We start from the raw sequence: 14,345 nt of genomic DNA on the forward strand, positions 1-14,345 counted from the left end.
CTGCAATAATGTAACAGGTGAGGTTGGTTTCATTTCACATGATGAACCTTTTACAGTAGCTGGTTTACATCAGGCAAAATAGAAATGTTCTTTGTTAAAGATGATTTTATTACTAAGGTATTTACATATCCACAGGGCCTCCTCTACCCAAAAGCAATTTTATTGTGGCCATCAACTGGAATGGGATCTCCTTCCAGGATGAGAAAGAGAAGAAGCTCCTTGAGCTGTCCTACCCAGAGGTGACTGGGGTGAACAAGTCCAGGTATGAACAAGGCCCTGTTCAAATATTTCAGAAATGCGTCCTTGTTTCTTTCCTTCCTTCTGTTAGGTTCTAATTCTCAGAGTAAAAAACTCAACAGACATTATGAAAGCTTAACCTCTCTAGGTGGGGTGGGACGTTACCACTGGCCAACATCCAGTGAAATTGCAGAGCGCCAAATTCAAAAACAGAAATACTCATTATAAAAATGTATGAAACATACAAGTGTTATACATCGGTTTAAAGATTAACTTCTTGTTAATCCAACCACGGTGTCAGATTTCAAAAAGACTTTACGGCGAAAGCAAACCATGCGATTATCTGAGAACAGCGCCCAGCAGACAAACCATTACAAACAGTAACCAGCCAAGTAGACGAGTAACAAAAGTCAGAAATAGCGATAAAATTAATCACTTACCTTTGATGATATTCATATGGTTACACTCACAAAACTCCCAGTTACCCAATAAATATGTTTGTTTTGTTCGATCAAGTCCTTCTTTATATCCAAAAACCTCAGTTTTGTTAGCGCGTTTTGTTCAGTAAAACACTGTCTCAAACAACATCCAGTGAAATTGCAGAGCGTGAAACTCAACAAAACAGAAATTCTCATAATAAACATACATAAAAGATACAAATGTTATACACCAGCTTAAAGATAAACTTCTTGTTAATCCAACCGCTGTGTCAGATTTCAAAAAGGCTTTACGGCGAAAGCAAACCATGCAATTATCTGAGAACAGCGCCCAGCAGACAAATCATTACAAACAGTTAGCAGCCAAGAAGAGGAGTAACAAAAGTCAGAAATAGCGATAACATTTATCCCTTACCTTTGATGATCTTCATATGGTTGCACTCCGAAGACTCCATGTTACACAATAAATGTTTGTTTTGTTCGATAATGTCCCTCTTTATGTCCAAAAACCTCCGTTTTGTTGGTGCGTTTTGTTCAGTATTCCATTGGAACAAAGCGCGGTCACAAAAGACAGACGAAAAATCAAAAAAGTACCATAAAGGTTTGTAGAAACATGTCAAACAATGTTTATAATCAATCCTCAAGTTGTTTTTATCATAAATAATCAATCATATTTCAACCGGACAATATCTTCGTCAATAGAAAAGGAGAAACAAGAAAGGCGCACTCCTGGTCACACGCTGGCTTCATGTCTGGAAATGTCCACTGTCCACTCATTGAAAGTGCTGTTTCTCCCTCATTTTTCAGAGTAAAAGCCTTAAACAATGCCTAAAGACTGGCCACCTGTTGTGGAAGGCATAGAGATCGTGAACTGCGTCATAAGTCTTTGTATGGTGTGATAGGCTTTCAATGGAAAAACAGGCATTTCAAAATAAAGGGACTTCTTGGATGGATTTTTCTCAGGTTTTCGCCTGCCATGTCAGTTCTGTTATACTCACAGACATTATTTTAACAGTTTTGGAAACTTTAGAGTGGTTTCTATCCAAATCTACCAATTATATGCATATCCTAGCTTCTGGACCTGAGTAGCAGGCAGTTTACTTTGAGCATGCTTTTCATCCAAAATTCCGAATGCTGCCCCCTACCCTAGTGAGGTAAACCAAGTTTATTCTTCCCAGAGGATCAATACAGCTGCATTAGACAAACACATTTTCACACAGCACTGATATTTAACTATGCCGAGTCTCCACCTACACATCTGAACAGCCAATGCATCTTTGTTGCGAGACAGAACCTTAGCGATATCTGTTCTTCCGCACTTCATCTGACCTGACCTCTGCCCCAAAGTGCTCACTCCTCCCCAACTCACGGCTGTTATGGTGACTGGTACCAGACTGTGTCTCTTCTCCTCCCAGAGGATCCCTGATGGCTAACAATAACATATCCTGACATAATGTAAACGTTAGACATGAATAAGTATATTTCATATTCTCAGAACTCAACACTTCCTTCCTTCAAGTGATCACTGATCTGAGTTGGTTGGATTTGTGGAAGCAATAGAGGGCTAAACGTACTTTCACCTATACAATCACTTATAGATCTGTACTTACCTCAAGGAAACAAGAAAGGATGCATTTGTTAAGTTTTCAAACAGGGCCCAGAATACACAATCCAACCTAGTTTTCTACAGTGGCAGTTTATTATTCAGTTGTCAAGTAGTGGTGGTCGTCACCGTTCACATACTCCCTCATACCGACACCCGATCCACCATGAAGTTATCACATATATTTCACATACACTTCACACATGGTTCACATACACTTCACATGTTTCACATACACTTCACATGTTTCACATACATTTCATATGTTCTTCAGTGATGACGGCAGGATCGACAGCGGTCAGTCTGTGAGCCTGGCCACACTGAGAGGGCAGTTCCTACTGCAGTCTGTGGATGCAGGGGAGATGGCTGACCTGATCCAGTGGTACCTGGAGGGCCTGAGGGAGCGCTCCGTCTACGCAGTGGCCCTGCAGGACGTCAACAAACAGGGTTAGGAGTATGACGATGAATCACTTGATCACTCACCTCACAGCTTAGATTTGACTGATTCTGGATAGGTTTGGCTTGGGTTAAGCTGTGTATCTGTGAGCTACAAAGGGTTAGCTAGATGGATGTATTTGGCAGAATCATAGTATATCAACAGACAGTGTATGAGTGTGACAACTCGTGGTTCACCTATTTGGATGAGATAGGCAAAGGCCATGCTGTATAGCACTGCTTAAGACGGTTGTGTATCTGTATGTATTCCATAGAATCCTAATGCTGTAAATTGTACTGTAAAACAATTTGACAACACAGCTAGTAGGTAGTCAGTGTTTAATAAAACAAGTATATCCAAAAAGGACCATTCATATGCAGTAGGTGTTTTTGGCTGGGGATCATGCATGACCAGCATGGTTCGTCTTATGTACGTGGGTGAGTTACTTATGTCTCTCTCTCTCTCTCGATTTGTCTCTCGCTTTCTCACACGGAAGACGACCCCACGTTGCTGAGCTACAAGAGAGGGGACGTGCTGGTCATCGTGAAGGACGGAGAGTACTCCCCCGACCGGGGATGGATCAAAGGCACTAACGAGCGCACTGGGAACACCGGCGCCATCTCCATGGACACGGTCCTGGTTCTGCCAACCCTTGAAAAGCCCAGCGATACCACACTGGTAAGAAGGTTCTAGACTCAAACAGAAGGTTCTAGACTTAGTTCAAACACTTATTCGTATGGTTAGAAGAATAGGTCGTGGGACAGTAACCTGGTCCCAGATCTATTTGTGCTGTATTTAGAACAGCATAGAAGTTGGGAAGACAACACAAACAGATCTGGGACCAGGCTAAAATAAACAGTGCTCACATTGTACAAACGCAGAAGAGGGTGATTAAAAATGGGATGGGACTATATTGAGATACGAAACATAGTGCCAATGGGGATGTGCAAGGGTGAATGATAAGATTCTCATATGTAAGATAATAATGGCACATGGCTGCATTCCATTCCAGATAGTTGTCCTTTGAACTGCTGTCTGTCATTCCCTTGTAGAGATGAGATAGGGAAAACAATATAATGGAACCTTGGTGGGGTACACTTAACCAGTTGGAATGCTGCCCATAGGGATGGGCGAACTTGTGACCATTGTTACGCTTACGGTGGGGCAAGTCCACATCATGTCCAGTCCCCATTCTTAGGAGGATTGTGGCAGGGGAAGGCCACCCTCTTGTGGTCGTACTAAAGTTGTGTTTTTGTTTGGTTGAACCATCAGAGTCTGCTGAATCTGAGCCCAGACCAGAAGAAGACAGTGGCTCAGAACGCCCACGAAAGGGAAGAGGCAATCTCCCCCGTCTCACTGAAAGAGTTTGCCATTGAGTACTTTAGGTAGAGAAAACCCTTCAATAAATCCACTCCGAAATCCACTCTCACTTTTATTTCTATTGCAGATGCAACCACTGACTAACCATTCCAAATGTAATAATTACCATGATGTTTTTTAATGATTCCAATGTTACAGTAACCTGACCAATTACCTCACTAGTACATTTGACATGGTTTACAGTCTATTTTACAGTTACACTTTATTCTCAAGGCAGCAACTTAACTTTGTTTTCTTTGTTTCCCCAGGAAGCCTGGTAAAGAGGGCGGCCGTGGGGCGCAGGCCAGAGGGGCAGGCAGGGAGAAACTGTGGGCTGCCTCCAAAGAACCCATCAAACAGCCCCTACTGAAGAGTCTGGTGGGCAACACCGACTTTAGCCATCTGGCCTGCATCTCCTTCACTGATATCCTTTACTGAAATACTTTATTTGTTAAAGGGGAAGTTCAGGATTTTGCAACTTGGTGTTAGATGGTTCCTCAACCCTGAAAGTAGTCTATATGCCAAGGTAAACTGTAAACCATGGTTCAGTCTTCTTTAAACAGCCACTACAAACTTCAGCTATCTTTAGCTACCAATCAATTGAAATGATAGGTTCTTGTGTTCATGTATTTTTTTAAATGGCCAAATCACCTCTAAAGGCCCAGTGCAGTCAAAAATGTGGTTATCCTGTATTTTATATATATTTCCACATATGAGGTTGGAATAATACCGTGAAATTGTGAAAATTATGCAAGAGCTGTTTAAAAGGACCACCTGAAAGGTCATCCTGTTTTGGTGGGATGGAGTTTTGTGCTGCATGGTGACATCACCAGGCGGTATAAATTAACAGACCAATAACAAAGAGAGTTTCAAACCTCAAACCTATAACAGCTAGTTTTCAGGTTTCATATCCCTCCTATTAGGCTTCTCCAATTAGACCCCTCACTCAAACCACTCCCAGACAACCCTAGCAAAATTCTTGCTTGAGAAATGGCTTTTTGCTAAAAACTATTTTTGTTTCTTTTTGCCCAATTTAATTGAAAACAATCACAGTTAGATACTTAATTGTTACCCAGAAATGATTTGATATTGGGGAAAAAGCGTCTGCATTGGACCTTTAAATCTGGAATCCTTAATGGTAAAACTACCATGTCCCTTTGCGTTATTACAACAAGAAACTGCAAACTTACAACTGCAAACCACTAACACTGTTTCCCACTCGGAAATCATTGCACGTGCGATAGAACAGCAGCATATGTACTGCATTTTTTTATTTTTTTTATCTTGATGCATGATTCTCCCCAGCTCTGCTTCATCAACAAAACAAAAAAAATAACAATGGCCGTGGGGCTGACAATGGCGCTGTTTCCCCCTTCTGTGGATTCCACCTTTTGAGTAACATCAAACAAAATATGGAGTTGATTTGGCCATGAAATGTTGCCTAATTGCACACATTGCACACCCCTATCTCTACCATATTTTTAGCTAGCTGTGGCTAAACTCATCTGACATTTGTAGTGGCTGTTTAGAGAATACCGAGCCACGGATTACAGTTTTTCCTGGCCCATAGATTACTTTCAGGCTGAAAAACCATCTAATATCAAGTTGTAAAATCCTGAACTTCCCCTTTAATTTAGAGCCATTTGTTGATGTTCATGTTGATATTGAGGCTAACACTGGATATATTTTAGTTTCTGAAGAAGACACTAGGGACTGATTATACCTGTGTTTATTAGAACTGAAGACCTCTAAAAGTGAATAAAAATAATAATAATTCAATGGAGTAGCATTTACCGAATTACCCTACAAAAATGTCTCTCCAAGTGGAGTTTTCCTGTTGTCCTTAACCTTTCCCTCACCTATCCTAAAGTACATGGGAGATTACCCTATCAAACAGGTGCGCCAGCCCATAGAGCTGACTGACCAGATCTTTGGTCCGGCCACTCAGCATGTACCTTTACAGGACGAGGTCTACTGCCAGATCATGAGGCAGATGACCAGTAACAGCAGCAGGTATGTGTGGTAATGAGAAAGAATAAACTGTCATGTCAGCTATTGCACATGTATTACTAGGAAATAATCATATATATATATATATATATATATATATATATATATATATATATATATATATATATATATATATATATATATATATATGTGTGTGTGTGTATGGTGCTTGATTTCTTATTCTATGATAAAAATGCTCTCTCTATTGCTATCTTTCCCTTCTCTCTCTACTCTCTTCCCTCTCTCTCTCACCCCCCATTATCTCCATCTTCCCCCTCTTTCTCTCTCTCTCTCTCCCTCTCTCAGGATGAGTGTAGACTATGGTTGGCAACTCATGTGGCTGTGCACCGGCCTTTTCCCACCCAGCCAGACCCTGCTGAGGTACACCCAGCGTTTCCTAGAGTCACGGCCCAGAGAGCCCCTGGCTGCAGACTGCCTGCAACGGCTACAAATGCTCCTCAGGTACGGCTCCAAAACACACTGCAGTAAATTAGAGGGTTGACTGGGACTCGAACCAATGCCCCTGCGAATAAAACACCTAAGCCAAGTTACCAAGAGGTCTCAATCTGAATCACTTGGACAAGGTTCCTGGTGTTGTGCTAACGATGCTACAATATCTGGTATTGAGGTATTACGTACTAAAACGAGTTGGGGGGAAATTAACGCTACCGTTCTCTGGTTGTAGTATGGAGCCCAGGAAGCTGCCTCCCCATCAGGTGGAGGTGGATGCCATTCAACAGAACAGCAACCAAATCTTCCATAAAATCCACTTCCCCAATGACTCAACTGAGGTGAGCCACAAGCTTCCATTGTACTTGTTTAGTACAGTTACTTATGTCTATCCCTATATAATGTGTCTTGTCTTGTGTGTTACTCTTTCACTTAGCTCTTCGAGGTGACTTCAACAACTAGGATTCGTGACCTTGTTCGTAACATTGCCTACAAGCTCATTCTGGCCTCAGCTGACGGTTACGGTCTCTTCATTAAAACGCCAAACAAGGTTGATGTCAAGTTCTTATCACAACTTTGTGGAGATGAAAAAAAAAAAAAAAAACATTTTCAAGCCACTGCTTAAGTTTGTGTCGGTAGTGCGAATGAGTGTACGTAAAGATTTTCTTGCTTTGTTGCTCTCAGGTGATGAGCTTGGAGGATCAAAACTACTTCTTTGACAGTTTGAGGCAGAGCACAGACCAACCTAAGAAAATAAAGAAAGTCAGAGAGGCAAGAAAAGGTGGTAAAACGGAGGGTAAGGCACAGTATTGAATTGAACAGATACAATGAACATGTAGCCATCAGTGCTTTAAGATGGTAGCGCAAAAAAAAAAAAACAGGCAAAAGCATAATTTAATGTATGCAAAAGATCAAAGTAAACCCTTACACCCACCAAGTTGTCACTGGATTGAAACTGCTATGGTATGCTATGCTATGCTATGCTATGCTTTGCTAGAAGGTCTGAGGGTCACTGTTTTTCAGGAGCTCCGGCCACCATGCCCTACCTGGTCATCTTCATGAGGAAGCTGTGGTTCAACGTGACCCCTGGAAGAGACCTGACCTCTGACCTTACTTTCCACTTCCCACAGGTCGAGCAGAAAACACACATACACATACGTGCACACACACACACACACACACGCACCCATCCATCCACCCAGTTCTTCACCACCACTCATACACAAACCTCTTCCCCTCAGGAGTTGCCAAAGTACCTGCGTGGCTACCACAAGTGTACCAAGGAGGAGATGATCAGCCTGGCTGGCCTGCTGTTCAGGGTCAAAGTGGACACGGACAGATCCCAGTTTGTCATGATTCCCAGGATGCTGAAGGAGCTGGTGCCGGCTGATGAGATGAAAGCCATGTCCCCAGAGGACTGGAAGAAGGTAGGAGGAGGAGGAGGAAGATGACACAAATATGACTTTTACAGTTGAAGTCGGAAGTTTACATACACTTAGGTTGGAGTCATTAAAACTTGTTTTTCAACCACTCCACAAATTTCTTGTTAACAAACTATAGTTTTGGCAAGTCGGTTAGGACATCTACTTTGTGCATGATACAAGTCATTTTTCCAGCAATTGTTTACAGACAGATTATTTCACTTATAATTCACTGTATCACAATTCCAGTGGGTCAGAAGTTTACATACACTAAGTTGACTGTGCTTTTAATGGAAAATTCCAGAAAATCATGCCATGGCTTTAGAAGCTTCTGATAGGCTAATTGACATCATTTGAGTTAATTGGAGGTGTACCTGTTAATTAATGTATTTCAAGGCCCACCTTCAAAATCATTGCCTCTTTGCTTGACATTATGGGAAAATCAAAAGAAATCAGCCAAGACCTCAGAAAAATATTTGTGGACCTCCACAAGTCTGGTTCATCCTTGGGAGCAATTTCCAAACGCCTGAAGGTACTACGTTCATCTGTACAAACAATAGTATGCAAGTTTAAACACCATGGGACCACACAGCCGTCATACCGCTCAGGAAGGAGACACGTTCTATCTCCTAGAGATGAACTTACTTTGGTGTGAAAAGTGCACATTTTTTATTATTTTTATTTCACCTTTATTTAACCAGGTAGGCTATATGAGAACAAGTTCTCATTTACAACTGTGACCTGGCCAAGATAAAGCAAAGCAGTGCGACACAAACAACAACACAGAGTTACACATGGAATAAACAAGCGTACAGTCAATAACACAATAGAAAAAAAGAAAGTCTATATACAGTGTGTGCAAATGGCGTGAGGAGGTAAGGCAATAAATAGGCCATAGTAGCGAAGTAATTACAATTTAGCAAATTAACACTATGGTGATAGATGAGCGGATGGTGATGTGCAAGTAGAAATACTGGTGTGCAAAAGAGCAGAAAAGTGCATAAAAACAATATGGGGATGAGGTAGGTAGATTGGGTGGGCTATTTACAGATGGGCTATGTACAGCTGCAGCGATCGGTTAGCTGCTCAGATAGCTGATGTTTAAATCAATCCCAGAACAACAGCAAAGGACCTTGTGAAAATGCTGGAGGAAACAGGTACAAAATTATCTATATCCAATGTAAAACGAGTCCTATATCAACATAACCTGAAAGGCCGCTCAGCAAGGAAGAAGCTGCTGCTCCAAAACCGCCATAAAAAAGCCAGACTACGATTTGCAACTGCACATGGGGATAAAGATTTTTGGAGAAGTGTCCTCTGGTCTGATGAAACAGAAATAGAACTGTTTGGCCATAATGACCATCGTTATGTTTGGAGGAAAATGGGGGAGGCTTGCAAGCCGTGAAGCACGGTGGTGGTTTCATCATGTTGTGGGGGTGCTTTGCTGCAGGAGGGACTGGTGCACTTCACAAAATAGATGGCATCATGAGGTAGGAAAAGTATGTGGATATATTGAAGCAACGTCTCAAGACATCAGTTAGGAAGTTAAAGCTTGGTCGCAAATGGGTCTTCCAAATGGACAATGACCCCAAGCATACTTCCAAAGTTGTGGCAAAATGGCTTAAGGACAACGAAGTCAAGGTGTGGCCATCACAAAGCCCTGACCTTAATCCTATAGAAAATGTGTGGGCAGAACTGTGTGAGCAAGGAGGCCTACAAACCTGACTCAGTTACACCAGCTCTGTCAGGAGGAATGGGACAAAATTCACCCAACTTATTGTGGGAAGCTTGTGGAAAGCTACCCAAAACGTTTGACCCAAGTTAAACAATTTAAAGGCAATGCTACACTAAGGTGTATGTAAACTTCCGACTTCAACTGTATTTCTATCTATTGTACACTGCTACACTGTCAGTCCTTCTCATGTTATTTCGCTTTATATGAGATTTGGAATGCCTCTCTTACACTCTCCATTACTAAGTGGTGGAAAAAGTATCCAATTGTGATACTTGAGTAAAAGTATAGCTACCTTTTATGAAAAGTTACTCAAAGTAAAAGTGAAAGTCACCCAGTAAAATAAAAGTAAAAGTATTAATTATTTCAAATTCCTTAGATTAAGCAAAGCAGACACAACCGTTTTCTTGTTTTTAAAAATGAACAGATAGCCAACACTCAAACATGGTTTACATATTATGTGTGTGTGTTTAGTGAGTCCGCCAGATCAGAGGCAGTAGGGACGACTACGGATGTTCTCTTGATAAGTGCTTGAAACGGATGTTCTCTTGATAAGTGCTTGAATTGGACCATTTTCCTGTCCAGCTAAGCATTCAAAACGAGTAACGAGTACTTTTGGGTGTCAGGGAGAATGTATGGAGTAAAGAGTAAATCATTTTCTGTAGAAATTAGAAGTTGTCAAAAAAAATAAACAGTAAAGTACAGATACTTCAAAAAACTACTTAAGTAGTTCTTTGAAGTATTTTTATTAAAGTACTTTACACCACTGCCATTACTAAGCAGATCGCTCATTCCAATAAAGGATTCTTTCTGCAATTAGAACTACCATCATGACCTCAAGTCTAGTTATTCAGCCAATACCCCACCAGTGTACTAATAGTGCATCACATGACACATTTTGCCCAGATTTATATCATACATATGGTAATGATTGAAAGCATATAGTAGTAAAGAAATACTGAAACTCGGTTTTCTGAATCTTTCTGTTGTTTTCTTCTTCCCTTAAAGCACATCATCTCCTCCTACAACAAGCAAGCCGGGATCACCTTGGACGAGGCTAAAGTGGCCTTCCTAAAAGGCATCTGCCACTGGCCGACGTTCGGCTGTGCTTTCTTTGAAGTAAAGGTACGTTGGGAGATAGCTCAAGTCAAGGTAGCTTAGTGGTTAAGATTGTTGGGCGTTGCTGGTTCAAATCCCTGAGCTGACGAGGTGAAAAATCTGCCAATGTGCACTTCAGCAAGCCACTTAACCCTTTGTCAAATCAAATCAATCTTTATTTGTCACATGCGCCGAATACAACAAGTGTAGACTTTACCGTGAAATGCTTACTTACAAGCCCTTAACCAACAGCGCAGTTCAAGAAGAGGAAAATATTTACCAAGTAGACTAAAATAAAAAGTAATAATAAAAAGTGACACAATAAGAATAATGAGGCTCTGGATAAGAGTGTCTGATGTAAATTTGAAAAGTAAGCATGTCGACACACCAAACGTTGCATGCCAGTGTTGACTTTCTGTATGCTCTTGCTTCACAGCAAACCTCTGAACCGAGTTACCCGAGTATTGTCCAGATTGCAATCAGCAAGCAAGGAGTCAGCTTTATCGACCCCAAAACAAAGGTAAAAGCACTATAGTTGTGGATGATTACTTCCATTTTATCACCATTATCAGATCGTTTGATTTACATCTAGAGGGCATTTACTGCCAGATGGTCATACGCAGTAACTATGCTGACCTTTCCTTAAAATCACAAATCTGAAATGCTTACATGTGAACTCCATACGCTGCGCCGGAACACCAAGCTAGGATCCCACTTGTGCCACCATCAGCACTATAAAGTATTGACCTTCCCTGTTTAACCAAACATGACCTTTTGATCTTACCCTAAACCTCAGGAGTTGCTGGTCATGCACCCGTTCAACCGCATCACCAATTGGTCCAGCGGGAGCACCTACTTCCACATGACCATTGGCAACCTGGTCAAAGGGAACACATTCCTTTGTGAGACCTCATTGGTAAGTGGCCATTACGTCTTCGCTCTCAAACGAGAGGCAAAATGAGAGATGTTACCTCCTATAAACCAGTACGTGTATATTTTGTGTGAATCCAAAGTGCTGATAGTGTTTGTTGAGGGCGTACTAAGTTATCTTCACAAACACTTGTATTGTAGTGACTTATTCACTGGATAATGTGACTTAACTTTGCCTCAATGTGCATACCCCAACAACTGTGTTTGTGTCCTCTTCAGGGTTACAAAATGGATGACCTCCTATCATCTTATGTGAACATGTACGAGATGCAGAGGCAGGCTGTGCGACCCAGAAATAACTCCATGTTCCCTACCTAATGCCTGCTGGGAAATAGGGAGGACAAGGCAGATTAATTTATAAAACAGTAAACCAAGCATGAAGGGAAACCCAATGGATACAACTTGTAATTTGACGGAGAGATTACTTTTCATTTGGTCTAAACCCCTTTGCATAGCTTTGTAATGGTTGCCATATTGAATTGGCACTGTGCCTTGTCTTGTGTGTGAAAGGCTTCTCATAACAATTTTGAATACCAGTATCCACAGTGTGGAACTAGAAAAAATGACAAATCATGTGTATATACAAATAAGGCTTGCCTCACTGAACAAAATTAATAAAGCATTTTTGAATTATGAGATGGCAGCTCACGTTGTTTATGTGCATAAATTGGACGTTTTCTTTTATTAAAATGTTGTACTTTTTTATTGGCCCATCCACCAACTCTTCAGAGGACAAAGCTACTTTGTGTTATGTTGTTTTTACAGCTTTTGTGTTACATACACACATTTTACATACATGGCACCTTCATACACAGTAGTTACATAACAAATATATTGTTTTTTATATATATACACATTACATTTGGGTAGATAGTACTCAGACATCTCTGGTATACATTATTATCTATAGTGTTTTCAGTAATAACTACTACCAATCATGAGCTTTTTAATCCCACCCCTCAGCTCCTCAATTTTTTTGCCAATGAAACTCTTAAACATATTCATGTTGACATGGAGGTCCAGATAAGGCGGAGGCCAAGTGGTTCATTTTAGGGAAGATGTTGTTGTTAAGAATTGGCAGGAGATGTGGAATCCGGGGTGGACTGGCTGTAGGTCAGTTCAGGCAAATGCTAGATGGGCTGGTCCATTTTTAGCCTAGTGGGCCAGATTAAATTGGGGGGTTTTGAGCATTATTATCATTATTTGCCTAGTAATGGGGGCCTTGAGGCAAAAAAAGGGAATGGGGGCCTTGAGGGAAGGAATGGGCCAGTTTCTCGTCCCATTCCACCCCTGTGTGGGATAAAGAGGGAAAGGGCTGAAATCTTTATAAGATCCTGGGAAAGGTGGGGCAGGGAGGTCATCAGGTAGACAGAAGGGAGACCATCATTTCTAGGCCAAGAGTGGGTCATATTAGGTTGAAAGCATACTACATTGAATAGCATAGGCAGCATCCATCTAGGAGGTGAGATTATGGCCAGGTGGAGACAATGGAACATGTCAGCAATATGGGACGGAAAGGGAGAGTTTCCTGGTGAGTTTAACATCATTCAGGAGGCAGATATGAAAGAGATGCTTAGTAAACCACCGGATATGTGATTTCTGTATTTAAATGTTGTTTTCTTAGGGAGTTGGTGAGGGCAGAGTTCTAACACCATATTGGCAAGGTTTCTTCCCTGCCACTGGTCCACTCTCCAGTTCAGTAGTGGGCGGTAAATAATTCACCTTTGAAATTGACAATAAAATCCACAGAAGAAGAAGAACCCCCGAAGTAGATTGGAGGTGAGTTTGTTAGGGTTTTTATCATTCCTTGTTTTGTTTTTTTTGGCAAAAGTCCGTCCTCAGTCCTTTCTCCTCCGTGACCTGGAAACTGATAAGTGGTCAAGGAGTGTGTTAATTCGTTAGTAGACAAATGGACCACGGTCCTCCCCTCCTCGATAGCTTCCTTTTGGCGAGGAAGCACAAGTGTATCCTATCCGAGTCCTTCACAGAGTTCTGAAATCTGCCACACACCCTTTGAATCAGCTATTGTTTCTTGAGGGAGAAAAGCGTGCAAACATTTTCAAACAATATGCTACTTATCCTTTCATCTATAAAATAGATACATTTGTTTTGATCAATTTATACATTTATTTGCAAATGTCATTTGCCTTATGATGTGCGATTGGAAGCGCATTTTCTTTTTCAACAGGAGGCCAGAGGACGGAGGAGAGAGGATGCAAGTTGATCAAATCCAATGGAGAAAAGGCCCATGTGGACTACGCTAGCCTGAACTATCGAAGCTGATTTGCTAACATTACACTCCTTGTACTCCATGTCATTGCTAAACAGACTGGTACCCAGATTAAATATCAACTGAATACCTCTCTCAGTCCACTATCTGAAAATGACAGTCGTTGCGTGTGTTTTTCAATTAGCATTTATCAGCAGCTGCCATTGAGATTTTTGGGGCAGTAGAGGAGTACCGGGAGGAAAATGATCAGCTACCTATGTCATCTACTAATGCAGCTAGCTACAGTTCTACTCAATCAAAGTGTTTAGGAAATATTTTTTTTATCTGCGATAATTGACTGCATCACGAACAGCGTTTTGAAATGGCATGTCATGGCACTAGGCACTAGGCCAGGGAATGTCT

The 14,345-nt window shown here is 41.3% G+C and overlaps 1 protein-coding gene across 1 annotated transcript in view; it reads left to right on the forward strand.

Moving 5' to 3' along the window:
• Window positions 1–12,356, forward strand: part of LOC139551063 (unconventional myosin-VIIb-like) — a 31,389-nt gene extending 19,033 nt beyond the window's left edge. Inside the window, exons 33-48 of the mRNA XM_071362417.1 lie at window positions 136–262; window positions 2,552–2,724; window positions 3,210–3,391; window positions 3,986–4,098; window positions 4,342–4,496; window positions 5,932–6,085; window positions 6,389–6,544; window positions 6,768–6,873; window positions 6,969–7,082; window positions 7,217–7,328; window positions 7,556–7,662; window positions 7,774–7,959; window positions 10,694–10,810; window positions 11,220–11,303; window positions 11,580–11,699; window positions 11,933–12,356. Of these exons, the coding sequence (XP_071218518.1) occupies window positions 136–262; window positions 2,552–2,724; window positions 3,210–3,391; window positions 3,986–4,098; window positions 4,342–4,496; window positions 5,932–6,085; window positions 6,389–6,544; window positions 6,768–6,873; window positions 6,969–7,082; window positions 7,217–7,328; window positions 7,556–7,662; window positions 7,774–7,959; window positions 10,694–10,810; window positions 11,220–11,303; window positions 11,580–11,699; window positions 11,933–12,031 (2,105 nt within the window). The 3' untranslated portion in view covers window positions 12,032–12,356. The remainder of the gene's footprint in view (window positions 1–135; window positions 263–2,551; window positions 2,725–3,209; window positions 3,392–3,985; window positions 4,099–4,341; window positions 4,497–5,931; window positions 6,086–6,388; window positions 6,545–6,767; window positions 6,874–6,968; window positions 7,083–7,216; window positions 7,329–7,555; window positions 7,663–7,773; window positions 7,960–10,693; window positions 10,811–11,219; window positions 11,304–11,579; window positions 11,700–11,932) is intronic.
• The last annotated feature ends 1,989 nt before the right edge of the window (window positions 12,357–14,345 follow it).

The sequence above is a fragment of the Salvelinus alpinus genome, chromosome 23 (assembly GCF_045679555.1).
Source record: "Salvelinus alpinus chromosome 23, SLU_Salpinus.1, whole genome shotgun sequence".
Classification (NCBI taxonomy): Eukaryota; Metazoa; Chordata; class Actinopteri; order Salmoniformes; family Salmonidae; genus Salvelinus; species Salvelinus alpinus.